We start from the raw sequence: 27,907 nt of genomic DNA, 5'->3' as shown, positions 1-27,907 counted from the left end.
ATCCCAGCACTTCTACAATTACATGGGAGGGAGAGGCAGAAGGGAACAGCCCCCAGGAGCTCACAGGCCAGTTCCCTAGAGTATGTGGTGAAGCAGTAGAATCAAGGAGAGAGACCTGGCCTCAAAACAAGGTGGAAAGAGAGAAGTGGTTCCCAGGCTTACCCTCTGACTACCACATATGTACCATGGCATTAGCACACTCACACATACACATCAGTCACACACACCCATATACAACAGAGAGAGAGAGAGAGAGAGAGAGAGAGAGAGAGAGAGAGAGAGAGAGAGAGAGAGAGAGAGAGAGAGAGAGAGAGGAGAAAGAGATGGGGGGAAGGGAGCAGGGTGGGGAGGAGAGTTTTTAATAAAAATTAGGCATGTATGAGAAGTCTTATGGATATAGAAAGCCTTATGAATAACTTTACTTTGTAAAATTACTTTTTAAAAAACTTTTAAAGGGCAATTGATTAACGTAACCTTTATGAAGCCCAAGTTATTAAGTGAAAAATCCTACTGCCAGATATGAATTGTATAAATTGTTGGTCAGAGAGGTCCCAGAACTGCACCTCTGAATAATATAAGCTTCTGCCATTGTTGTTGGTTGGCCACTAGAACTATAGACTATGACCTAACTGCCTGAAAACACCACACATCTTTGTGGCAGGGCATAGCGTAGAGTAACACAGCTGAAACTGACCTGGAAATTTATTCTGCTGCCCAGCTTTCACAGTCTTAGAAAGCGCTATGTAAGCCAACAGGAGAGAAAAGTAATCAGCCATCTTAGTGCTGCAATACTGACCCACCTACCAGGCAAGATACACCCCCTGATGCAATACTGACATAAATGCTATATGGGGGAACCAACCCCTTTCTGATCGGCACTGAAGTCTGTTCCACAGGACATAATCTATACCTGGGTGATTGAAACTTGGCCGAAAGCCCATGGGGGCAGTCACAGGGAAACCCACTATTGTCATTTTGCTGAATGAACATCATATCAAGCTGCCTTCTAAACATTTGTGTTTATATCCAGACAGTGCTGCCCTTAGCCTTGGTCAGAGAAGCTTCTTTTTGCAGTGGGAATTAGCTGATAACTGGCCAAACTGCTGAGGATGAGGGACTTCTGAGTGTTCAGCTCTGTATGGATCATCTGTATTAACCATCTCACCCCATGCTCAGGGAACATTGCGGGAAGAGGGGGCAAGAAGAACATAAGAGCCGGAGAATGAAGAGGAGTGCTGCGAGACACTTCTGGACATGACACGGGGCCACGCTTCCTTCAAATAAAGTGAAATGCAGTCATACACATGATTTAAAAGATGAGTCAGCAAGTCTTCAAGAACTTCTAATGTGAGACTTAACTTCATTTACTGTTCCTTTGGTTGAGACAGGGGTCTCGCTACACAGAGGAAGCTTGCTTCCAGCTCACCAGCCTCCAGGCTCGGCCTCCTGAGTACTGGCTTTGTAGGACATAAATTAAACATGGAAACTACCTTATTATTAACTCATGAGTATTTTCACGTCAATGAGCAGTATGCTCCTTGGGCCTCTAATTTTAGAAAGGTTTTGAAAGACTGCTAGAGAGAGCATGGTTCTGGTTTTATTCTGGATTTTGCTGCTTTCAGAATCCATGTTTATGGACTACTTGTGTAACCCTTGTCTCCTTATCTGAAAAATGAATAATAAGCAAGACAAGATGACCCTTCGAAGCTCCCCAAATTGAAATATTAGGTGCTCCTTTGTAGTATTTATGAATGAATGTTTGGCGTATGGACTGATAAGGTAACCAGCTTTTCTAAGTCCCCTTTGAACACAGTCACACACAGACCTTCTCTTTGATCACCTCGGTTCCTTGATTCCTACCAGATTAACTGAGAGCTAAGAAAAAAAAATGGGTGAGTGCTTCCAGGTCTGTACTTACGGGTCTGAGCGATGCTTTTTAGCGTCCGCTGCTGCTAAGTCCTTACATTGGGCCACAAAGACATGCAGCTCTTTCAGGGACTCCACGTAGTCGATCGCAAACTGAACACTTCCTTTCACTTCTAGGTTGCCAAAGTCTCCGCTGTAAACGCTCATGACACTGCCACTGACCTGGATGCGTCAGAAACAGGCAGTGTTTTGTCCGTGTCCCATCTCTGACCACCCCCCCCCCCCAGTGCAGTACAAGCATCTTAGACATATCCCCTACTTGGCATTACTTTTCCAGCGTGCACATAAAAGCAGTTCATTTAATACAGCAGAAGGTAATACCAACGCAGAGGATTTGACATGATGCATCTGGACAAGGATTTTAGATTGTTTCCAAATGACAGACAATAGTGCAATCAAAAGTTACATAGGTCCTAGTGTATCTCAAAACAGGGTGCTTTTATGCTAGGTGACACTCACTGTTAGCTGTGCTTGGTGTTTACAGTGTTAAAGGCAAAGGATGTGACAGGCTCCAGGCACACAGACCGCGGTGACATGTCGCTTAAAATTCCATGGCACCAAAAGGGAATTTTTGCCGTGGTTCTTATCCTCTGACTCTAGGAAAACACTTGCTGAGCCATGCACTTTCAGAGTTCAGGAAGGGTAAACTATAGATGATCGATGAAGGGAGAGCAAAGCCTTCCTCAGGCATACATGGATTATGGGGGTGGGGGTGGGGGGGGTGAGGAATCAATGTAAATAGATTTTTAAAGGGCTTCAGAAATACAAGGCTAGTAAGAATTTAAGTGCAGGGTCATTTGGCTAGCATACCTGGTGAGCTCTATGAATGTGTATGTGTAATAGAAAAACATTTAAGTAAATCTACAGCAGTGCCATTTTGTATGTACATTTCATGTACACTACATGTGCACAGAGTGACATCAAGTGATGGGAGAAGTTCCGTCGAATCACATTCATTTTCATGAGACCTGAGCAACCATGCTTCCATTTAAAAACCTGTTTTGGATCCTTCCAGAGGCAAAGAGTTACTGTCTCATTCCCCACGTGACTCAGTCTAAGCTGCAAGAGGCTCATTTAAAAGATAGGTACAGCTCTGTGCCTGCAAGTGGTGTGTAAACTCGTGCCTGAGACAAGCAAGTTCAGTTGCTTGTAGTGGTTACCTTGTTCGTTGCACAGAAAAACTGAGTGGTTCGTCTTGTTGCCAATTTAGAATTTTAAAGCACATAAAAAAGGTTTTTTTTTTTTTTTTTTTTAAATTTATAATGTACATGAAACCCCACATTCTATGAGAATTGGAAGATATAGCTAGCCAGAAGCTAATTACAAATTAAATAAAACGACTTTGAGCTTTAAAGCTAGGACAAAAGGCCACCTTCCAGTGAGCAGGAGCATAGAAGAGCAAGGTTTAGAGCAGCAGAGAGAGAGAGAGAGAGAGAGAGAGAGAGAGAGAGAGAGATTAACATGGAGCCTTGGTTACATACAGAGGACAAGGACGTCATGCCAGAGGAGCTGCTAAGATTGGTTAATGAGCTGGGGCTCTTCTTGTATCTCCTGAGCTGGTAGCTGCTCTCTGATGCTGTATCTGTTTCTCTGTCATCACTCTACAAAACATCACATCACATACACAGCGTTTAAATTCGGGGCGAGTCAAGGTCAGAATATTTTAAGTTTGGAATGAGTCAAAGTTAGAGTCTATGTTCAGGCAAGGACGCTATCTTGTTGCACACGGACCCATGACATTTCCCAAGGGCGAGGGATGCTAGGGCTAATTGTGGGGACTTGAGATGGAGTGGTACTGATCCGTAGTGGACCTCACCTAAGGGATCAGTGCCCTAAGAGAATGATGTAATGATCTTTTTACCATAGTGTGACCCTCCTCCCCCAGAAGCTATGGAAGACAGGACTACTGTGAGTTTCCTGTCACATTTTTAATATGCCCATGATTCCTAGAAGATATATATATAATCATATATATAATAAGCATACCATAAAACATCTATCATGAAATATTATCAAAGTATAAAATTCTATGTTTAATTCCTTCCATTCTTATTGTTTTAGCTTTAGCTTTCTTAAAAATCTAAATTTTTTACTTAAGATACTATTAAACTAGAAATCATAAAAACTAGTCTGACCAGCTTCACTTAAAATTTGTATATTTTAATGTAAAGCACCCCTTATGTAGCCTTATAGTGCTGTTGTACTTATCCTTTTGTTGCTTTAGGAAAGTATGTTAAATAACCCATTCTCTAGACTTCAGTGTATTTCTTTAAAAATTAAAAAGCAACAGGAAACTTATTTTAAATATGTCCCAAGAAACATCTCCCTGACATAAGGAAGAAAAACAGAGGGTGTTGGATGTTTTCTTATAAAATTCATTGTTCGTAACTTTCATTTGGGGATTGCAGGACATATGGAGCAGTGGTGGCTCCTAGGTTATGGAAGAATAGTTAGTTCATGCCAGCATATTCCAGGACCATGCAATTACACATCAATATCATAGATACTAATTATAATGCAGATTAATGAAGAAGTTAAAGGGAAAATTAATGATCTACATGGAAAAGAAAATAATCTTGTCTCAAGGATGTTTTAAAAGCCCATACCTTTTAAATATCTCTGACGCTACATTTCCTTTCCACATAGTAAACAGTACATTCTCTCCCTCAGAACACATTATGTATCTCACCTAGTGTATCAGATCATTAATAAGTTATTGGGAGGATGGGACCCTGTCTTGCTGGCCTGGGACAGCATTCTTCACATAGCTAGCACTCAACAAATGTGACTCAGTTTCAAAGGGACAGCTGACAAAGGAGCAAGAGCTGAGTTCACCGCTGAACCCTTTAATATCCAGTTCAAGCCTACGTGCTTTGAAAGGTAAGGTGATACAGTTCATTCCAGTGTCTCTGATACCCAAAACCAAAGGTCCCATTAAGAGCTGAGACAGCAGGTTAAAACTGAAGGAGAAACTTAAGAGAGGGAAAAAAAAGTATACCGCTGGTATAATTCACCTCTCAAATTATATGTTTCATTCCTATGGCCACTGGAGCCAGAGCAGATCTCCAAAGGCCTAAAACCACAGAAATTGTGTGGAGTTTATACTGGCTGACATCCAGCTAATGAGTTAGTTCTTCCTACAAAATGAGTTAGTCCCCGCCCCCTCAAACGGAAGGAGGGGCTGTTAAACATCTACAAGGACCAAATATTTACAGGTGCAGTTCACCCAGAGTTCCTGGTGGACAGAGGGACACCCAGGGTGGGAATAGGGTGCTATTTACATCTTACTCAGAACTTTGCCCACCCACATCCTGTCTTCTAAGAAAATCGACTTGACTATAAAGGCTTTCATTTTCCCCTTCAGAAACCAGGGAAGAACCTAGAATAACAGGTGCTAAGCCTTACTGAGTGTTCGCTGTCATTCCAGGCTCCACTGAGTCCCAACAACCTTATAGAGTAGATACTCAAAACCAGGCACACTGAAACTCAACAACTTTTCTGTTCCTGGTAATACAGCAATTTAGCTTTATAGCCGGAACTAGAGATGTCTTACCACAGACCACAGGCTTATAACCATGTGTCAGCAACAAACTTGGATCTTCCTAAGTCAAAAGACCTCAGGCAAAGTCTTAGTTACTGAGTGTTTGGTAACTAACGAGTGTTAAGTGTCTGGTACCTACTCTGTATGTGATGAGCTGCAGAGCAGAGCCATGTTCTTACATGGCATGGCATAGTGCTTACCAGCCTGGGAGTCAAATTTGCACTCCAGTCCACAGCCTGGCTGTGTAAGGATGCTTTAACTCCAGAGGCTTTGTTTTGTCACCTGAAACAGCTGGGGATAATGGTGGGACCTACCTCCCATGGTCATTAGAGAATTAAATGAAATACTAAGTGTAAAGTCAGTGGAACCTGTTAGATTGTCTTGAGACTTTGTATCATTATTGCCTTGTTATTTTAACAAGAGCTTTCCAAGCCACCATACCTCCTAAACCAAGCTTTGAGAAACCACCTCTTAGCTACAGGTGCATAGTTAATTTATGCAGCATATTTCTCCCCGGATTTCTTATTTTGTACTGACTTTGAAGCAAGAGTTTCACATTCCCAAATCCATGCAATCTGACTTCACTGGGCAAATGGGACATGCCTTGCCGTGTCTCTGGATCAACAACACAGCTTCTGTTGATTTGGGAAGCAAGAGGCAGCCCCACTGACCTCTTGGCCTAGGCCACAGTCGAGTACAGACAGCCCAATGGTGGAAGAGCAAAGCCACCCATCAGGCTCCACTTCCCCAAAGGTTCAAAACATGCACTTGCCTCATCTTGGAGAGATGTTGGAACGGACTTGCTCATCCTTTTGAGTTTGTCAGGGTGGGAAAACTGATTATCAGGCGCCGAAGGTGCTGTGGAAACTAAAGAGCAGCATTTTGACTTCAAAAGAATTCACAACCACATTAGGCACAAGTTGAAAACACGCTTTGCTTCCATTGATGAGTGCTGTTTTATATGATTGTTAAAGGTGTAGTAGTTTTGCATGCATCAGGCCATGAGGCAAGAGACGTGCGGTTTGTATAAGTTATATACAAGAGAGAACTTAGAGGGAGTTGAACCAAACGCCAGATGAAAACAAACAAAACCATTCGTTCCTTTCAACTCATGTTGGTCTTGAATTCTATTATTTAGCAGGCATGATGGCTTAGGCCGATATTCCCAGCAACAGGAGTGGCTGAGGCAAGAGGACTACTATTAGCTTGAAGCCATCCTGGGCTACATAATGAGTTCCAGGCAGGTCTGGGATTCAAAATGAGACAGATCACAGTGTCAAAAAGACTCCCTGCGGGCCAATGTGAATTGATTTTACTGTATTTTTCCAAATCATAACTTTGAACCCCAAGTGCTGTAATGCATTGGTTCATCTTCCTGCCCCCACCCCCACCCCCAAGATCCATCACATTTCTAGCATGCTGCTGGCTGAAAAACTTTCATTTCGACAGTAAGGATTTTTTGCTCACAATTTAACATTAAGGATTCTTGGCTGTGGAATGCTTAAGACTACATTTGTTTATTTAGTGATGATGAAATTTTCTATTCTGATGTATGTCTGTGTGTGTGTGTGTGTTTGTGTGTTTGTGCTTGTGTGTGTGTGTCTGACACACATGTGATACCATGGATCTGATGGTGGTCTTCCCTCAGAATTATGAAAGACTATAATTTTAAAATCAATTGTTTTAGCCAAGTGAGGTGATGCATGCCTTTAATCCCAGCTCTCGAGATCCAGAGTCAGGAGAATTTTTGTGACTTCGAGGACAGCCTGGTCTACATGGCAAGTTCCAGGGTAGCTAGGGCTACATAGAGAGACCCCATATTTTTAAAAAATATATTTAGATACAATTTGCCTCCAAGAATTTTCAGCATACCAAGGCCAGATTTAAACAGTTTGTTAATATACTCTAAGAAAAGATAGCACATAACTTCTTCCTGATACAAAGGTATATGTAAAGAAAGGCTAATCAGGAGGTGAGCTTGAGTCCTAGTTTGCATATGTCTACTTAGGAAACTATTCTCTTCTTTTGTACAGGAATCACGTTATATAAGCTTTTATTGTGGTACCAGAGCTTACAATGAAAGAGTTTCTATTTCCAGGCATTTTACTCCACCTGGTGTATACTAGGTGTTGTATAAATATTTTTAAGACCCAAATATTTCTGATACATCACCTTCAAACTACTTCTTGAAAACAACACAAATCAATTTGGCTTTATCCTTAAAATTGCCAGCAGGAAATAGATACAAACCAATTTGAATTTCGTTGCATAACTCACAAGGCACACATTTAGCCTTAAATACCAGCTAATCTCATCTTTAGTTGAGAGAAATCTAATGAATGAAAAACAAAATTGAGCTGCATATACTAAATTTATGTTTTTTGTTTTTGTTTTTGTTTTTTCGAGACAGGGTTTCTCTGGGTAACCTTGGCCATCCTGGACTCACTTTGTAGACCAGGCTGGCCTCGAACTCACAGCGATCCGCCTGCTTCTGCCTCCCGGGATTAAAGACATGCATCACCACGCCCGGCTTCTAAATTTATGTTTATTCTGTATCAGCTCTCACCTAGGCTGAGGCTCACAGAGGTAAATACATACACCAAGTCTACTCACAGTGCCTCATTAGCATACCCACTTTATCGTCTGTGTGTACTGTGCATATGTGTGCATGCATAGCTGCTTTTGTGTATCTGTATATACAGGAGTGAGTGTGTGTATGTTTGTGTGTTTGTGAGCATGCTTGCATGTATACTTTGGAGTAAATCACAGTGGAAACAACTTAAGATTAGGACATATTCTATGTACGGTTCAATAGGATTGTAAAAACCCTTTTGTTGCATCATTGCAGCAAAGTACATTGTTGGATAATATAAGTAGGTCAAATTCAATCCCACCCATTACTCAAATATAATAAATTTCATTTTTATGAGCTCTGGTTATTTATTTTTAATCATATATTTTATTTTGTCTTACGGTAAGAATATACTATTTACTAATAAAAAGACAGTAAGAATCAATTTTCTTTTTTATGCTAAAGAAATGAATTTACCTACATCATAACACATAGTTGATCTATTAGGCCATGAATGAAGACAGAAACATAGATGCATATATCCATCTGCGTTCTGTTTTCATCCTCAAACAAAACATTAAACATAAAATTAGATGCCCAAACTTAGGCACATGCCAGTTCAAAGGCAACAGGAAACGTCTCTTTCTACATGAACATCTTACAGGCAGAAGCTTGTTTTGTCTGCAGCTGCCAGACAGAGTGGCATACTCAGAGCCAGGCCTGAATAGCCTTCTTTCCTAGGCAGCTCCTAAGAATTTGTCAAGTCATGTGCCAGAGCTCAGGGCCTTCAGGAAGACCTCAGGTTTCAAGCTAGCCCCCAGTGACTCCCAGCATCTGTGCTTTGTTTCTCAGTCTATTGGCTTGCCCCTAAGCAACTCTCCCTGGGGTGGCAGGGGGGGGGGGGGGGCTGGGGGGGGGGGGAGGGGGGAGGGGTGCATTAGGTTATCCAAAGGCTGTTAGGGGCTACTATACCCCTATACTGCCTGAAGGCAGGCCTGGGTAGCAGTCGCTTTATACCACCAGTGTCTACATTTATGAGGGAGGGGAGCTAACAATCATGCAGGCATATAAGCATGCTTTGTCAGGCCCCAGAGAACCAATTTAAATATATCATTTGCCCTTAAGACAGTGGTCATGCCTATGTAGAATAATCCTAATACTGAACTGGGAACAAACATTATTTTTGTCCTCTGGTAGATATAAATTAGTTGATGGACATTAGTAGTGGAAGTATATGTTTATTTTGTTTAGATTCAAATGTTCACTTTTTTTTTTTTTTTTAAAAAGATTGAATATTTACTGTCGGGAGCCATGTTAGAACCTCAGAATTGAAACCCTGAACACAACAAAATTTACTTTTATAGATATACAGGGGGATATAGTCAACCATGCTATTTATGACCTGTCAAAGCACAGTTCTTTTGGGGGATCCAAATAAGTAATAAATTGCTTTACAACTACTGTTGTATAAAAGTTAAAGAGGCCTGAAATGCACAATTATAATACAACATAAAAGTGAACTATAATCAAAATGTGCCATGTCGACTTTGAGCAAAGGTTCAAAGAACAGAATGAGAGAAGCTAATAGCATTAATAACAAAATATGTAAACTTAAGATCTACAACTCTTCCCTTAGTGAAAGTGCATTCTTTTGGCATAGACAGTAGTAAACAGTTTTTAAAATGCTCTTATCAGAATGAAATAGGTTTTGTAGCAAGCTTCAGAAATATAGTAATAATAAGAGCTAAGGTATTAATGGATTAGTTCATTAGCATATTTGATGTTACAGAGAATGAAACATTTAGTCATTTATGAGAAATGTCCTGCTACTCACTTCCTGGGACACATTCATTTGTATGTGGCTCCTGGTCTGCTTTCTGATCTACCCAGAAGAGTAACATTGAGAATAAATAATATTTCAATTAAGGGTTAAATAGACATAGAGGTAAAAGTCAAACGCTAGCTGCACCACTGAAGTCGCAGAATTCATCTGACAGGTGTTCAGCTTGTCACGTCTCAGCATGCAAGTTGTCACACCCTACTCCTTCGCTGACTGAAGAGCTACATGACTGTAAAAAGGTCACCTTATTTTTCTGATCATCGGAATAAAGACTAAAATTATTTCATTGCTTGTTTCAACAAAGTGGTTGTAAACATAAAATGGAGAAATCTAACATAAAAGTAAAAACATTACCTTGTCTCACATTTTGCATAGTAAGTACACATTTTTATGATTATACCAAGAGCAGCTTACAAAAATTAAGAATTGTCAGCAAATATAAATCATTCACTTGCTTAAGGGCTGAACTGTAAGAATAAGACTCATCTCTGCCCTCCCCCACCAAGGCTCTATTATACAGTTAATTTTATAACAAAAGTAATACATGGCCCACTGACATGTTTCAAGAGCTTCTGACTCCTTAATATTGAAATCAATTAATCTCACCCTCATTCCATATTCATTGATAATCAGAGACAGGCTTCTCTACCCTCGTCCTGGGGCCTGAGGTTAAGACTCTATCAGTTGTGCCCAGAAACCTCTAAATGCTGAGATTTGAGACTCGAAAACAAGATTAATTTAACCCAGGATCCCAACACTACTCTTTCTGCCTTTAGAGAGTTCTGCAAGTCAAAGTAACACAAATTAGCTCCTACCCACAGAAATATAATTTCCTATTTATAGCAACCCTTGCTTTCCAAGTGTCTCTGATGAGGTCCTCATGTTAGCGACCAGCAGAAGCTCTAACAACGTAGGCAGTATTAAATGTGCCACGTCAGACTGCTTTTAGAACTTAGACGCTATCGGCTACATACTGGCAAATGACGTTCCTCTTTTTATCCAAGAGCTGCATCCCGGTGACTGCCCAAATCGCCCCAGAACTTAATACACAGACAGACATGCAAATACGTAAAGATATTTACCATCTTCAGCACTACGCACTAATTCTTCAGGCAGATTATCTACTTTTGCTTGATCTGTTCAGGAAAAAATTAACAAACGGTTAATGCGGCTGCCCCCTGATGAGATGAGAACAATGAGATTGTCCCTGAAAGCTCCCCGGGAGTTGGAAGCAATTAGTCAAGGTGCGGTGAGGGGTGCCACCAAGATGTCTTCCCCCAAATACTTTCTCTTTAGATTAGCTACTTGAGTCAGTGCCTTAGCGGGTGCTTCCATTTCAGCCCGATGCCGCTCACATCAGCAGACTGCTCTGCACTGACTCCCAAGGGTTAGAGGGTTAGACTCTGAGCAAGCAATCCGCTGACAGCAGGGGAAAGCACAGGGCTGAAGCAACCTCTCTATTCTTCTGCAGAGGGTAAGACTCTAGCCATGACTAACACCTTCCCAAACCTATGGCCATTAACAAATATTTGTGTATGTGCATCATCGTTTGCATATGCCTCCGGGAGGCTTGCTTGGGAAGCCAACTGAAGAGATGTGACTGGGGAGCAGCTGCTAAGTGGAATCTTGGCAGGCTTGTGTGAGAGTGGGTATCGGGATTTGGAAGAGAGAGTGCAGGAATACCCGGCAGCTGACTGTGACTTTTTTTTTTTAACCCTACACATTCCTGAGTACTTTAAAGCTGCATCATGGAAATACCCCTATACTTCTCGGACAAGAGCAGTTTTGTTTTGTTTTTACTAAATAGGATGATAGTTGCCTTTTTCTTCTTTCTCTTTCTCCTCTTGGTGCCCATCACCAACGTGAGGAAGGACAATCAGAGCTGTCCAACAAAAGCTTGGACTAGCCTGTTCTGGAAGCATTCAGGCAGATATGGGGTTAGCCACCTGTTGAGGAGGCTTTAAAGGAAATTCTTATGTTGAGAGAGGTCAAAATGAATGACCTTCAAGGTCCCTTCCAACCCTGAAATTCCAAGATCCTTGGGAGGGTTAGAGCTGCCTTCTGAACTGGGAATATTGTCTTCCACACCCTGCAAATGTCTGAATTTTATGAATTTGGAGAGGAAGGAGCTTTTTCTTTCTTTCTATTTAAACCCTGCCTTTTGTTTAAAATCTCAAATTGCAAATACTTAAAACTTATTCTAAGCCTGACAATGTCAGCAATCAGTTGAGTTTTGGCAGTGGTTAAATTTTTATTTGAAAAAGCTTCTCATGGCCACCTAACACTCCAGGACAGATCATAGCTTCGAAATAGTGGGAACAAAACTCCAGAGGCTGTGGCTTCTAGACCCACTGGTGTAGCACATGAGTCCCAGGGTACTTTTCGCGGCTTCTGGAGGACTGCCTTCACCAGTTAAGGTGGCAACCTGTGTGAAACAGTGCCTGGTACATCACATCATGTTAGCCTGTGGCCAGTGCTAAAGAAATGATGACAGAGAAAGAAAAGTTCTTGAAGTCAGGGACTAAATTCATGTCATGAGGCATGAATTAGGCAACTGACACTGTCATGTGTGATATGGTTACTTTGTGAGTCCTGTTGACAGTAGTCTATTTCAAGCCTTTTGGGTTTATTGTGTAATACTAAGCAGAGGTATTTTACCTCTTAAATTCCATTTTCCTCAGTTATAAAGTGGAGGTAACAATTTCATCTCTTATGGGCAGGTGCTTGTGGAAAATTCTTAGAGAATTTATTGGACATATATTTAACAGATGCTATCAGCACAAATTTCATTAGCATTACTAGCTAGCACAATTCTTCTTCTTCTATTGGTAGTAAAATTCTTTAGCACTCTACTTATATTTCTTATTGAAAATGTTTCGTGTGTATGAATAGTCACATTTGCATGTGCATGTGGGTATGCACACATAAGGTGCACACATGCTCGGGGAGGCCAGGGGTTGCTGTGGATCTTCTTCCTTGATCACTCACCCCCTTATGTACTGGGGCATGGTCTTTCACTGAACCTAAGGATTTGACTAGTTTAGGTAGTGAGATTGCCCTGGGGCTCCCTTGTCTCTGCCTACCCACTGCTGGGATTACAGACATGTTTGCCATTCACATCCTGCCTTTATGTAGGTCCTGGGAACACAAATTATAATGCTCATGCCTGCATCTCTCAAGTGCTTTATCCACTAAGCCATATCCCGACCCTGTGTGTTTTTAAACACTTAAACTGGGATGCAACAGTTCAAGGAAACCTGGTTTTCTCATAATTCAACGCCATGAGTTACTTTAAAAGCGAAGTCCCACACACTGAAGGGCAAGGCGCTTGAGCACACTTGGGAGAGGAGAGTGTGATCCGCTAACAGCTGCATGGAAGCTTTGGTGCGTGCCAGCATGCAGTGAGACCGAAGACGAGCACACAGGCATTTTTAAGCTTAGGGGAGGCATGGGCAGTGGGGCACACTTCAGTCTCACTTGATGAATCTGATGAAATGTCTTCTAGACTTTTGGAAGGCATTTTCCTAGCAGCACTCCTTTCCAAAGTTTTCAAAACAGGACTGTGTTCTTCTTCTGAACCTGTCACAAAACAAAACCGATGAACGCTGCACACCACCAGAGCCCTCAGAGCCGCCAGTCAGCAGAGGGCATCGACACTATAGCTCGAAAAGAGAGTTTATCGTCAAGCCTCTCTTATTTCCCTCTAAGTACTTCACAAAAGAAAGGAAAATATTGTACTTCCCATATGTCCTTCAAATATAATTTACCTGGTTATTTGTGAACGTAAACCAATAGAAGTGAGGTGAACACGTTAATACAAAAGTGTTCTCTGAGTTAGTCACACTTCTATTTTAGGCACATAATTTATTGAGCCATGCTTCAAATCTTCACACTTAGCATTTGAGCTTTTGAAGACAGCAATGAGATGACTCTGGAGACATTAACATAAAAGTGAGCAGAAAACCACAGAAGGCAGGGCTCAGATGTTTAACATCTGTGTATGGTTGAGCACTCAGATGGGTGAGTTCTCCAGATCAATACATGTAGGCTTTCCAGATTTCAATATTTATGAAAATTGGCAGCAAAGGGGTAAATTTTTAAAAAGTAATCAACTTTTTATTTAACTAAAGTATTTTGAAGGGGAGAGAGGATTTCATTATTTAAGATGCCTTTAGATATATAAACATTATATTTTTATTATATATAAATTATTATAATAGGTGTATATAATGCAGTATACATTATATTTATATACTATTATGTACATTTATAGCTAAGAGAAAAAAAGGGACATCATGTAATAAAAACAGTCCTTAAATACATCTAACTTTAAAAATGTTTAAACTGTCATTAATATTTTCATTTAAACACTGAAAACTTCATTATGGATAGGCTCAGAGTATTAATATCAATGACTAAAAAAGTCAAAGGCATACAGACTTCAAAAATATGAGATGAATCAGCAACTGATTTATGCAATCAATCTGTCAATCAATCGATCAATCCACTTGCTCGAGAACCACTTCTCTAGGAACTAACTTCCTAAAACGTATTGCAGATCTGCCCAATGTACCTAATATGCATCCTACAGCAAAGGGGTTCCAAGAAAAATTAAATTCAGGGTACCTTTTGTTCAGAGCAGACAATTACTCAGTATTTCCAGAAGCATTTGGCCATGGAACACTATCCTTTCCACCCCCAAGAAAATATTAAAGTAGTAGTTGCTTAAGAACTTAGTCACAAGCCCAGGATGGTACTGCTCATCAAAACTCGGGTATCCTATAGTAAGTTTCTTCCCCATTGTGTTCTATCACTTCTTGCTTATTAGTTTTAAAGGCTATAAAAACTATGACCAACTCTTACTTTTAAAATACCCTCTTGAATTCTGTCTTTGACTAATACCATTTCTTACTTAGATAGGTGGTCATTGTTCAACCAGTAAGATCCTGGTGGTACACTACAAGAAGGGCTGCACACATTACATTAAACTTTCTATAGTAGGTGCTGATTAACACATCCCCTATGGGCCAGCCTTCCCTCCTATCTCAAAGAGCATTTTAGTAAGAGAATACCTCAACAGAGTTAGGGGGATGGTTTTATTCTTGTGTATTCTTGGTTTTAGAAAATATTCTATGTTTTTGTTTATTTTTTTAAACCAGCAACATTTGTATAAAAAGCTTAAACTTGAAAACTTGATTGATTGGGATCCCGTGTGGAAGCTTTGGTCAGTGGTTAAGAAAAGTTGCCAAAGAACTCAGACCCCACAAGACAGCCGCGTAGTAAAGCTCATATAGTTCCATCGACGCTGTGTAAGCATAGGGAAGATGATCAATTGTAGCTAAGCAGCTTTGATTAAAATGCTTAGACAGAAAGCACCCTCCGTTGCCTCATTGCTCTAATCAGGTAACTGCTCATTCCCATTTGCTCTGGGGTTTTTCTGCCAAAATGCCCAAGAGTTGATCGACAAGCCCTGTGTTTTGTGGCTTGGTTGAAAGGAGAACCCTCAGTGCACTGGGATGAATGTAGCCATCATGGAAAACCTTCAAAATTTAGCCAAGGCAGCAGAGCCAGGTGATGCCCTCCAGTGGGATCAGGTGACCTCATCTGACTGAAAGCACAGTTGAGAAGGGGATCATGGTTCTGAGGGTAAATGGAAGGAGAGAGGGAGAAGCATGGGGCGGGGGTATGGGGGGACCCACAGCGCCAAGTATCTCGGGGAAGGGAAGTTCGCTGCCTTGTCTTTGGCTCTCGACCCTAGCTGTACCTGTGTAGAAACTCTGATCCTAAGCGGTGAGTTTGTGGTGCTTTCTCACTGTGACTTTTACTACAGACCTCTGTGAGGGGTGCCAGTTATGAAATTCTAATCATTTCCAAGAAAACAGCTGGTTTACATGTATCTGAAAGGCTCTTACTAACCCCCCCCCCCCAAGTTAATTTAAAATACTGTTGGACTTCAATAATTTTTATAGATTTGGTGAGATGATTCTGAAACACAGCCTTGTGAGAAAGCTGTTTTTGTACAAATTATCTGAATAAAGAATATAGATGAAATGGCCTTTCCTGATTAACAAAGGCTTAGAAGAACTAAAAAATTCAAACAGAAAAAGAGTATCATTATCGGGAAAATATCCAATTGACCCCAATCTCTAAGAAAGTCATCCTTTACACACATATCCTATAAAGCAGACTTATTATGGAGCAAAAATTCCAGCACACTCACTGGAGTAATCTCTCCAGCTCTCCCCGTTTGAACTGGTGTTCCTGTCTGAAAGCTCAGACTCCGGGGATGCCTCGGGACCACCTTGTTCTTTCTCTTGTCTCTTATGCAGTGCTGCTGGTACCAGTTTAACTTTACTCGTTTTTGTACGTTTTCCTTTTGTTTCCAGGAGAGCAATGGATTGCTTATTTTCAGACACACCCATTTCTTTAGAAGGTTCTTGAAAACCTGGTTCCTGAGGAGCCCATGTTCCTCCTACAATAACCCTTTCTCTGTCCCTGTCTACAAATCGTGCAGTCTCAATGGTCGCTATTTCATGCTCTTCATAAAGTTGTGAGTGTTCAGGGACCCCATCCCCACTTGTGCAACCCTGAACATGTACTGACGGACTAGTCACAGCTTCATCTCCTCCTACGAGTTTATCACACGGGATGACTTTAACCTTCGTTCTAGAGGCTTCCCAGGCATCCCAGCAAAGATTGGGTGTTTCCGCCAAGAGTCTGCCTTGTTCTGCCTGTGAAGGCAGCTTCTCCAAAGTGTCTCCTTTGGCCGACAACTGGAGCTGACAAGGCCCTTCAGACATCTCTTTAAGAAGTTTCTCAAAACCAGCATCAAATGTACTCTCAGTTACTGAGGGAGCCTCAGCCTTCTCTACAGTTTCTTGTATTTCTGTAGAATGGAATTCAGAAGCGAGTTGAGGGGACACCTCACAACTACCTGTTAGAGCGGATGGAGAAATAGTCACTGTATCCTTTTCATCTTTTGACAGGGAAGTTTCCAGTGTTTCCCGCAATAGTTTTTCCAAGCCAGCCCTAAATTGAGGGCACTCTAACTTGGGCTGAATAACCGTTTCCCTCACTGTCTCTGCCACTTCCGGGAGTAGCTCTTGGCCATACTGAGTTGCCGTAGAAGCAGGCGACCTAATGACGTATGCTGATGGCGACATTCCGGCAGATAAGGAAGATCCATCTCCATGAGTTGTATCAGGAACTGTGCAGTGAGAATGGAAGTCCTCCTTATTTGGAACAACAGCATCTGTAGCAGCCCACAGCGGGCTCACTCTCTGAGAACAGGAAGGTCCACCTGTTTGCCCTCTTCCCGGAAGTTGGGCTTTCGCACCTCCTGCTTCTCTAAGTAGCCTCTGTAACGCAGCGTTTACATCAGTCGTTGCTGGTTTGGAGGGAAGAACAACTTTTTCTACAGTCTCTGAAATTTCATTCTGAGAAGGCAATGTGCCATCCTGGGGTACAAGATGGGCATCCCGAGATAAAGACTGATCTGCCGGAGAACTGGCAACGCCCTCAAAAGAACGGCATGACTGAGCCAATGGAGGAGACCGTTCTGCAGCCGGTGGAAGCACACCTTCTGTGTTACAGTGTTCAGCCTTGTGGGCAAGAGCTGTGCCTCCTGGAGTTTCAACTCCCTGTGGAAAAGGAGCTGTTATCCCTCTTTGGTCGGCTGGAGGACTAGGAGTCTCCTCTATCCACTTCTCGAACAATCTGTCGTCTTTAAGTGGGGAGGGTGCTCTGGTAGTAAGAGGTCCCAGTGGGGATTGTGAAAGAGTCAATGGAGCTCTAGTTGCTTCCTTCAGGAATTTGTCTACACTAGGATCCTGTTGAACCCTTTGGGGCTCATTGGGGCTCTCCTTGGGCCCTGTGACATCTTCCTCTTCCTCAGCAAAACTTTTCTTTTGAGGCCATGCCCTATTTTCAGAAACACCTCCTTTGAGTGCCTGCTGTCCATGAACTTGCTTGCCAAAAGTCTGGCTTGTTGGTGACTCGGCTTCTGCCAGCAACTTCTGTAACCCATGATTGAGTGTGTCTTTGGAGACTCTAGGCAAAACGCTTGCTTTCACTATAGATTCCTCAATCTCTTGCTCTGGGCAAGCCTTTTTAATCTCTGGAGTAACAGAACATCCCATAGTCTTTCCTACAGTATCCTCTGAAGTCTCACTTCCTACCCACTGATAAGTGAACTTCCTGGGTGGTTTCTCTGGAAATGAGGCTGCATCTGCTGGCACTTGGGGTGTGCACTTTGAGTTTGATTTCTCCTTCTCTTCCACTGCTGTATCATTTCCCTGTCTTAAACATCTTTTTTCCTCTTCTTCTTGGGTATTTTCTCTTGATGATTTCATGTGGTCAGACTCCTTGGATTTCTGGCTATTAAACAGCACAGAGTTTTGTTTGTTTGCTGCAGTATTATTCCCACCACTATCTTTACTGTTTAGATTAGCTCCCAGGCCCCAGAACTTTCTCAAATTCTCAAACTGAGAGTGAGTATAGACTTGCTCTGTATTGGGTTCATCCATTCTTTCTCTTAGGGACAGAACTTTAAAGTTGGCATTTGATTTACCAATTACAAATCTATCTTTCTCCAAAGAAGGGTGCATTTCATTCCCGGGAATTTGAAACACAGACACATTATCTGATTGGTTAGCTGAAGGATGGTTTTTGGATGAACCTGATATTGGGGCTCTGGTTCTTGTAGGTTTACTTGAGGAATGAAAACTGGAGAGATGGAGTATTTGGTCATTCTCATCAAGGACCACTCGTTTAGCAGTGACTTGACTATAGTCTCTCTGATCTGAAGATAAGCTGCCCAGGGGCATGACTTGTGACGTCACAGGCTGGTGTGCTGTAGCAAAAGATGGCTCCTGGCTGCAAGAAGATGTGAGTTCACGTGCCTTTATTTTAGCACCAGCTTTTCCTCCTTCCCAAAAGGATATTCTGTCACTCACTCGCCTGTATTTCTCTCTCAGCACTTGGGTTTTGGGATCCTCACTGGCTTCTGCTTGGCCCTCAGCCTTCTTCCAAGAAGACCCATTGTCAGCAGTCCCGAGTGGCAACTCATTACTCTCCGTCGCTAGGGAAGGCTTTAGCGGGGAGGTTTTGCTCTTCCTCTCTGTATCGCCTTTCAAATTTGAGCCTGGAACATTTGTTGGAGAGTCAGCATTCACCTGTGTGTTCCCCTTATTCTTTTGAGGCATATGAAATTTGGGGTCCTCTTTTCCTAAGCTGCTGGTGTGCTTAGTGTGCCATGGGGCCTGAGCTTCTGAATCAGGTCTTTTCAGAGCCCACAAGGCTGCAACAAGTGTCCTATCACTTTCTGCTGTGCTCTCTGAACCTTGGCCATACTCCATGTGTTCACTCCTGTGACTTGGGATTCTGGAGCTTTCTAATGGTTGCAGGATAGCTGGACCTTCCTTAGGGGTGCCTTGTTGGGACACATTCTCAGAGTTAGATTTGAGAAATGTATCACTGTCTTGGTACGTTTCAGAAAGTAGCATATCTCTCTCTTCTTGGAATGTCAAATCAGACCTAACAGGCTTCAACTTAATCTTAATGGATGGTGGGACCTTTGAGTCATCTTCTTTGAGACGGGGGTTGTCTGTCATCGAGGTGACGGTAATCTGTGATTTTGAGTCTGTTTGCTGTCTGAGATCTATTTCTTGGAAATGCTGGAGAGATGACGTACTGTCCTCTGTATGAGAACTTCGGTTAAACCAGTCTAGGACTTTAGATATGGAATCATCAGCTGTCTTTCTTATCTCAGGAGCACATGGACCCGAGTGTGAGGATGTCTGAGCATTGAGAGCCATGAGAAAGGGCTTACCTTGCCGACGGTCTCTAAGGCTGTGATCTGATGTCTGAGATGGCCCAGGCTCAACACACTGAGGCAGTTCATCTGTAACACAGAAATGCTTTTCTAAGTAAGATAATGCTTACAGGACCATTACCCAATTATTCATACTATATTCTAAAAAGGGCACTTGCTACAGTATTAGCTGCTCATGCCAGCATCCTTCTGGGAGTTTGGTATAAGATATTCTAAGTAACTGTTCTATCAAAAGTGCAAATGTAGATAGACCCCCTCCAAAGTAACATGGAGAGGAACTTGAGAAATTTCTATGGAATCCATGGTCTATGTCTTAAACATTTTTGTCAGTTTTGCATTCTGCTTCTCATTCTATTTTTAAGTATCACTCTTCTCCAACTTCCAAATATTTGCAAAGAACCGAAAATCCTGAAAGGCACGTCACACTGGTTTTACGGCTTTACTCATCCAGTGGAAGATTGTCATAAGCCATAGGGGAAGGTTGAGAAGCACAAATTGAAGTGATTTCAGGAGTTAGAAAAACAACTTTCAAGTAAGACTAAACAACAAATTCTTTCCAGAGCACTTGGATAAGAAAATGAGAATTATTTGCATTCCCGGGTCTGAGTTCTGATGTGTTAAATCAGAACCTGAAGTTAGGCCCCAAGAATCTTGACTAACAGCTGCCCTGGTGATTGGTCTGCATCCTAGCGTTTTAGAGCTCTAATCAGAGCAGCTTCCTCCACTACTTCCCACTTTCCTCCTACTATTTGCTCGTTAGAAGTTCCTTCTGTAAGCCAAGTAAATTAAGCTGGTTGCTAAGCAACAGCTAGGGGGGTCTAAAGAAGAGCGGTTACATTCTTTATGAGCCTTAGTAACAAGGTACACAGTATGTTCCTCTAGGTATTTTATGAGAACTCACTAGGCATTTACTTAAGATAGTAGTAAGGGCTCAGATACCTCAGTACCTTTCTTTAAAATGCTAAACTACACACCATATATGGCGTTCCTAACGTAAGATGAGCTGGATTTTTATGAAGTCAACCACATTTTCATACCCAATAAAAACATTTCAGTTTATAAAATTCAATCTTTAATTTTAATCAACTTCAAATGTGAAAATAGAAGTGATTTGCATCATACTGATATAGTTTCCTTACTTAAGTACACATTGTATCATTAAATATCGGTCAGTATTTGTGAAAGTCTTAAAGCATTGTGTGTCTGTTTATATATAGACTATTTAATAATGAGGAAAAGGTTTGTAATAAACTCTTGGTTTAAAAAAAAAAGGTCTTTGGGGATAGGGGTTAGAGATGCCCTAGTGGTTAAGAGAGCTGGCTGCTCTTCCAGAGGACCTGGGTTCAATTCACAGTATCCACATGGTGGCTCAAAACCATCTGTAACTTCAGTTTAGTGATTTGACACTCTCTTCCGTTCTGCAGAGCATGGTGAGTAGGCACAGAAACAGGCAAAACACTCATATACATAATTAAAAGTAAATCTTTTAAAAGGGTATTGTAAATATAATTTATTAATTGTATACATGCCTAAAATTTGTGGCAGACTCTATTACTATAGGCTAGCAAAAGTTGATGTTAAACAGGAATATTATAGGTGAGAAGTTTAAAATTGTGTTGTGTTTTTTAAAAAATATTTTATAAAGAAAGTTGTTACGTTAAGAATAAGAATAGTTCTTTAAAATTCTATAGTAATATTTTCTTCTCTCTGAAGAACTCTTTTGTGTTGTTTTTCATTGTGAAAATTAGTTGAATATTGATAGCATTGAAGCTCATAACTAAAGCCTTGCCAGCCCTTGGGAGTCACATGTTTAAAGTCACATGTCCCAGTACCTTGGGACATTTAATTATTTTAATAATCAAACAATGAAAAGGGCTCTTAGTGAATGGGCAGACCATTTTATTAGGCATTCTCTGAGACTTGAAAGGCTATTATCCAATCAAAAAAAAAAAAAAAAAAAAAAAGCTTTGTCGACTGTATTTTCTTCCAAAAATTAAAATAGTCAGTAATGGTTTTAAAATATGACAGGACAAATACTGAAATGCAAAATAACAAAGAAAGTCTGTGAGGAAGCAGATGTAGTTTCAAAACAAGGAAGGCCTTATTACCTTCCCCTTAGAAATTATAGCAAGGGGAAATATTATCCCCTAATGTTTTCTTCTCAAGATAAACATTTAAATCAGTGCTTCTCCACCTGTGGGTCACAGCCCACACCCTCCATATCAGATATTTACATTAGATTCATAACAGTAGCACAGTTACAGTTATAAAGTAGCAATGAAATAATTTTATGGTTGGGGGTCACCACAACATGAGGACCTGCCTTAAAGGGTCATAGCATTAGGAAGGTTGAGAACTACTGATTTAAGTAAATGCCATATAATTATTTGCTAATGTTTGGGCAATCATTAGTAATTTATTTTCATATGAATTCTCTCATTACTTGAAGAAGCACTTTTGAAGTTCCATTATATTCACATAATTTAAATGTGCCAAGAGCAAAGCAGCCTTGTCTCCTAACGGATGAATTGACTGGAGTGGAAGTACAGGCTTCAGCTGCAGTTCTCCAGAGCTAACCTACAGTCCTCCAGAGCTAACCTACACTAACAAGAGAAGACATAACCAAATTAGAAACTTGATTGTGCCTATTTTAAAATCCTGATGACTTAAAAAAAAAAAATCATAGGATTAGATGAAGTCTTATTTAAGATGGGAGAAAGTACAAAACGTTAAATTTCCAATTCATGTTTTTCAAGGTCCAAGAATAATCACCTAGAAGAGGCTTGAGAAGGAAGTTGGAGGTCACCCCATCTTAAGTACTCTAAGTCTGGTTTCTCAGCCTTACATTGGGTGAATAATGACACATTTACTCCATACCGACATATTAGAGGTTATTTAACTCTGACTTTCTATATACATCTTTAACTCAAAACATTGTCATTTGTACAAGTGATCGGTTTATTTTTCTCTTTCTTTTTGGTCTTTTTGAGAGCTTCTCTCTATTATGCAGCTCTAGATGTCATGGAACTCTCTATGTAGACCAGGGTGGCCTTGAACTCAGAGAGATCCTCCTCCCTCAGCCTATTGAGTGCTGGAACTACAGACCTGCACCACCATGTCTGGATGATTCCATTTACTTTATATTTTTTTAATTATCATTTTCAGGATCAAATTAAACATAAGCTGGACACTGTGCCCTCCTGGTTCTTTGGGCAATGGTGATGCTTTACGGAAGTCACTGAACGGCAGCTATTTGAATTCTAGCTGCTATGCTTAAGGGGAGCTTGATCTTCTGCAGGGACGGCTGTCCTGGTCATCTCTAGCCAGTGAGGACAGCTTTTGTCACCCGAAACGACAACTCTTACCCACAGGGTTTTTGGAGAATTCTGGTTCACGCTTTGTTAAATATGATGGAGTATCTTGGTATTCACTGATGATGGACGAACTCTCCACAGACTGTGGTCTTGCAGGTAGAATGTCTGAGTGGCCAGGGGTCCCTTCACCTGGAATGGACCCAGCAGCCATCCGCTGGTGTGCTTCCCTTTCTGAAACTCTTGGGCTTGACGTTGGTGACGACAGTGTTTTGTGGGAGGGCTTTGGGCGATCCTGACACTCATCTGTGTCCCCTGCATCGTCGGTTCCATTTTGCAGGCTGTCGGCTTCTAAAACAGTAAATTCTCCTACCTCCTGGCCAAGGGTGGGTCTAGGAGTCTGTGGAAGTTCATCCATCGCCGCAGAAAATCTCACATGCTTTAATGGCTCCAGTGAGTTGGTGGAAGAGTCGTCTTCGAAAGAGTGTTCTTTCTCGGGAATCCTCTCGTGGATGGTTAGGCCAGGTGATACGGTCTTGCTTTTTGGATCAAAGTTGTAATTTAGACGGAGAGTTTCCGAGTCTGTGCTACTGGAACTGGAATTGCGCTTTAGGATCCCTCTTGGAGCTCCTCTCGCATTCAGGGAGTCCCTCCTTTGTCTAAGAAAAGACTGGTTATCATCTTTCTTTATGTCATTTGCTTTGTACATCAGCTTTCTGGCTTTGGGGACTGGGGCTTTGCTTTGAGACCCATTTTCAGGCTCCACGGATGCAGATTGCTTTAGTTTCTCTAACTTTTGACTTGAACTATCTGGGATCGATAGCCTTTCTTTTGATTCTGACAGTTCACCTGAAAATTAAAACATATTAGGCAGTGTATTAAGTGGAGAGCAACTCTTCAGTTTTAGACAGCTCTAAGTTCAGTCTGTATTTAGTAAGCATTATGGAAATATTAAAGATAGTTGGGAAAGCACTTACAGAATCGTGTAAAGCACAGGCGAGTTTTACAGTAAAAACATTATTCTGTGATACTACAATGGCAAGACAGGGTATACATTTGTCCAAAGTCATGGAATGGAGAATTCCAAGGGTGAACCCTTGGTATAAGCTGTTGATTGTGAAGGAGAAAGATGTTTCAAAGTAGCTCATCTATGTGTGCTCTGGTAGTTGAATGAGAGTGGCCCATACATGCTCATGTATTTGAATGTTTGGTTCCTAACTGGTGGGAACTCTTTGGGAAGGATTAGGAGGGGGACCTTGTTGGAGGAGGTGTGTCACTAGAAGTAGGCTTTGAGGTTTCAAAAGCCCACCCATTCCCACTTAGCTTTCTCTCTCCCTGCTCTCTACTTCTAATAAGATATAAGCTCCCAGCACCATGCCTGCTGCCAAGCTCCCACCATGATGATTATGAATGCACCCATCTGAGCCCATAAGCAAGCCCCCAAGTTAAATGGTTTCTTTTGTAAGTTACCCCCCTCATGACATCTCTTCACAGCAATATAAAAGTAAGCATACTTTCATGGTTAGAAAAGCCATACCAATCTGGTGGCAGATGCTAACAATGAAGGAGCAACTTCATGTTCTGGAATAGGGGGTATATAGGTATTGCATATACTTTCTGTTCAGTAGTGTTGTGAACAAAGTCTTATTTAAAAATCAATGCATGAAAGCTAGTAAGATAGTTCAGAGAGTAAAAGCATTTAGCAAACTGAATTCAACCCCATAAAACCCAAGAAAAAGTAGACAGAGAGAACCAAGTCTGCAGAGTTGTCATCTGACCTATATATGCATGCCATGGTATGTATACACACACACACACACACACACACACACACGGGATGTAAAAGTAAAAGAGGCACTGTCTAAGAAGAGATAGAGAGAGGTTTAAAGAGAAAGGAGAGAGGGAAACAGAATAGAAATACAAAGAGAAGCAAAACCACCACATTTTAAAAATGTGAAATCTAGGTGTGTGTGTGTGTGTGTGTGTGTGTGTGTGTGTGTGTGTGTGTGTATGAAATGAAAGCTGAAGGTGGTTTATTTCCAGGAAGTGGGAGGACTAACAAGGAATGGGAGTGATAGGAAAGTAGTGGGGATGAACACAAGTAAGATATAGTGAAATATATGTGTAAAATGTCATAATAAGATTATTTGTTTTGTATTATTTAGTATGTAAAGAAATTATTGAAAATATTGCTGTGCTTTATTTGCTTTGTGATGTTTTATACAGATTATAAAAACTTTTGTTTTTGTTGTTGTTGTAATTGTTGTTTCAAGACAGAGTTTTTCTGTGTAGTCATGGCTGGCCTCGAACTCACAGAGATTCACCTGCCTCTGCCTTCCAAGTTCTGGCATTACAGGCATGTGCCACCATGGCCAGCTATAAAAACTGTTTAGAGTTTTTAGGGCCTAAAAAGATGTCTCAGTGGTTAAGGCCACTTGTTGCTCTGTAGATCCTAGGACCCACATGGTGGCTCACAGCTACGTGTAACTCCAGTTCCCAGGGAATCTGATGCCTTCTTCTGAGGGCACCAAGCATGCATAGAGTACTCTTTTTAAAAGGTTTTAAAATTTTTCTTTTTTTCTTTGTTTGCTTGCTTTTGAGATAGTATTTCTCTATGTAGCCTTCTCTGTGTAGGTTCACTTTGTATACCAGGTTGGCCTTGAACTCAGAGAGATCCACCTGCCTCTGCCTTGCAAAGTGCTGGGATTATAGGTGTGTGCCACCATACTTGGCTTTTTAAATTTTCTTAAAGAAGACTGAGAGAAAAACACCAACATGAGCTTTAAAAATCATTTATCAAAAATCATAAAAAGTAACTCAATGTTTAGAACAAAAATCCCAATACTTAAAACTAATATCTTGTCAAAAAAGATTAAAAATAAAACAGCTCATGTGTTCTTATGACTTTTTTTCCGAAATGGTGCGTTATAAAGTAAGTGTACCCAATGGGAAACATATTAAGACAGACGAATTAAAAGCCCTGGATCATTTTCCAGGGACATCTTTTTACAGTTGCTTTTGAAAGGGCAGATTTGTCCTGCATTTCCTCACCCTGGCATGTAAAATTCCATAAGTGACAAACTTAATCAAACTACATACTTGATCAAGTGCTCCTGAGCAGAAAGCCTTATCATTTCTTCCTGGGGCAACTTAAAACTGTTGTCAACCTCTTTTAAACAGACAACTGTGTCAGTACATGGAAGGCATGCAAAAAATACTATTATGTGAAAGACTGCATGCCTTTGGTTCAAAATTTTCCCATGTCACTAATGAAAGAACTCAAACCATGGAGGTCACACAGAGCGAGTGGCAGCCCCGGGGCTGGAATGTGCAGGCGACAGAAGAAACCCATCAGCACTTCTCACTTTCTCCAGGGAGTTATTTTAGTGAAAGGAACTCTGAGCATTTCCCCCAGTCTACAGATAACAAAGATAAAAATAGCTAGTCCAGGAAAATAATATTTACCCTCTTTTGAAATCTGAAAGAAACCAGCTTTTCCAGTTTTTGACTGCTCGCTTTTGGTTTGTTGCGGTGAGTGATCTTCTGGCACCTTGGAGCTGTTAAATGGATTCTTCCTTTGCTGGGGAAAAATATTGTTTATTAAACTTGGTCTAAATGTCATAACGGGAACCGAGCATTCGCAAATGCTTATGATCTCACACATTTGATAGCTTTAACCAGTCCAAACTATTGTCTGGCAACGTCCTTTGACCATAGGTCAGAAGCACATTTTATTGGTAAGAATGACCCCGAATGCTAGCAAATACCTGGTCATGGGCAGGGTTATCCTAAGGTGATAATCAGGTCAGATTCCCATCAGGGCTCTTCCTACCACACTAGTTGCTGCACTAGATTATAGCTCTTTGCAAGATGACTTCAGTGCTTCAGAGTCATTGTTATGGCCAGATGTAATGACAGCAAGTACATATAGGCGGGCTTGTTGTTGTTTTGAGATGGATGTCCTACACAGCCTTTAGAATGGCTTAGGGTTCACAATACTCCCACCTCTGGGGCCAGGTGTGGTGGCGTGCTCCTATAATATCAGCACTCAGGAGGCAGAAGCAGGCGGATTGCTGTGAGTTAGAGCACAGCCAGGTCTACAAAGCAAGTCCAGGACAGCCAAGGCTAACACACCGAGACTCTGTCACAAAAACAACAACAACAACAACAAAAATTCCCACCTCTGATTTTTCATATTAATACAAGACTGACTATGAATGATTACTGTTTATAGTTTTATAAATTGCCAATTCCCTCCTGGAAACAGACCACTAATAGAGATTCAAGAAGCTATACCTAGAAATAAGGAGTGTGGTAGGCCTAGCAAGCCACATCCTACAGCCTAAGAGCAGCAGCACTGTATAGACTCTTTACTTTTTGAAACAGGGTCTCACTATGCAGCCCTGGATGGCCCAGAATGAACTACCCAGAGATCCTACTGTTTCTGCCCTCCAGCCATCCTAAGCCCTGGGATTACATGATAGGCCACCACCTGGACTTTTAAAAAAAATTTTAAGGTTTAATTATGTATTTTGCTGGGGGTGGGCATGTGAGCATGCAGGCACCCACAGAGGTCGGAGGGATGGGGTCTCTGCAGCTGGAGTCACAGGCAGTTAAGAAGCTCATGCCTTCTGTAAGGACAGTGGATGCTTCAGTACTGAGCCATCTCTCCAGGCCTTGGACTGTTTAACTCTTGAAGACAGAAAGAAATCTGGGTCGTTAGCAACACAAACATAATGATTTCCAACTTTATCCACTGCAGGACAGGAGTGACTTCTTAAACTAAACACCCAAGTTAGCTACATATGATACACACAGTGAATTACAAGATCTGCTTTGATATGAGGAGGAGAGTGACATTCCTGCCAATAACAAGATTTTAACG

At 41.3% G+C, this 27,907-nt stretch overlaps 1 protein-coding gene across 1 annotated transcript in view; it reads right to left on the bottom strand.

Moving 5' to 3' along the window:
* Sytl2 (synaptotagmin like 2) overlaps positions 1 to 27,907 on the bottom strand; it is a 109,471-nt gene that overhangs the window by 13,507 nt on the left and 68,057 nt on the right. Inside the window, exons 6-14 of the mRNA XM_051148907.1 lie at positions 26,488 to 26,602; positions 23,077 to 23,871; positions 16,100 to 19,780; positions 13,357 to 13,458; positions 10,962 to 11,015; positions 9,874 to 9,921; positions 6,240 to 6,334; positions 3,408 to 3,527; positions 1,919 to 2,088 (exon numbers count right to left, since the gene is read on the bottom strand). Of these exons, the coding sequence (XP_051004864.1) occupies positions 1,919 to 2,088; positions 3,408 to 3,527; positions 6,240 to 6,334; positions 9,874 to 9,921; positions 10,962 to 11,015; positions 13,357 to 13,458; positions 16,100 to 19,780; positions 23,077 to 23,871; positions 26,488 to 26,602 (5,180 nt within the window). The remainder of the gene's footprint in view (positions 1 to 1,918; positions 2,089 to 3,407; positions 3,528 to 6,239; positions 6,335 to 9,873; positions 9,922 to 10,961; positions 11,016 to 13,356; positions 13,459 to 16,099; positions 19,781 to 23,076; positions 23,872 to 26,487; positions 26,603 to 27,907) is intronic.

This window comes from Acomys russatus, chromosome 7, assembly GCF_903995435.1.
Source record: "Acomys russatus chromosome 7, mAcoRus1.1, whole genome shotgun sequence".
Lineage (NCBI taxonomy): Eukaryota > Metazoa > Chordata > Mammalia > Rodentia > Muridae > Acomys > Acomys russatus.
This window is presented reverse-complemented; position numbering and strand designations above follow the sequence as displayed.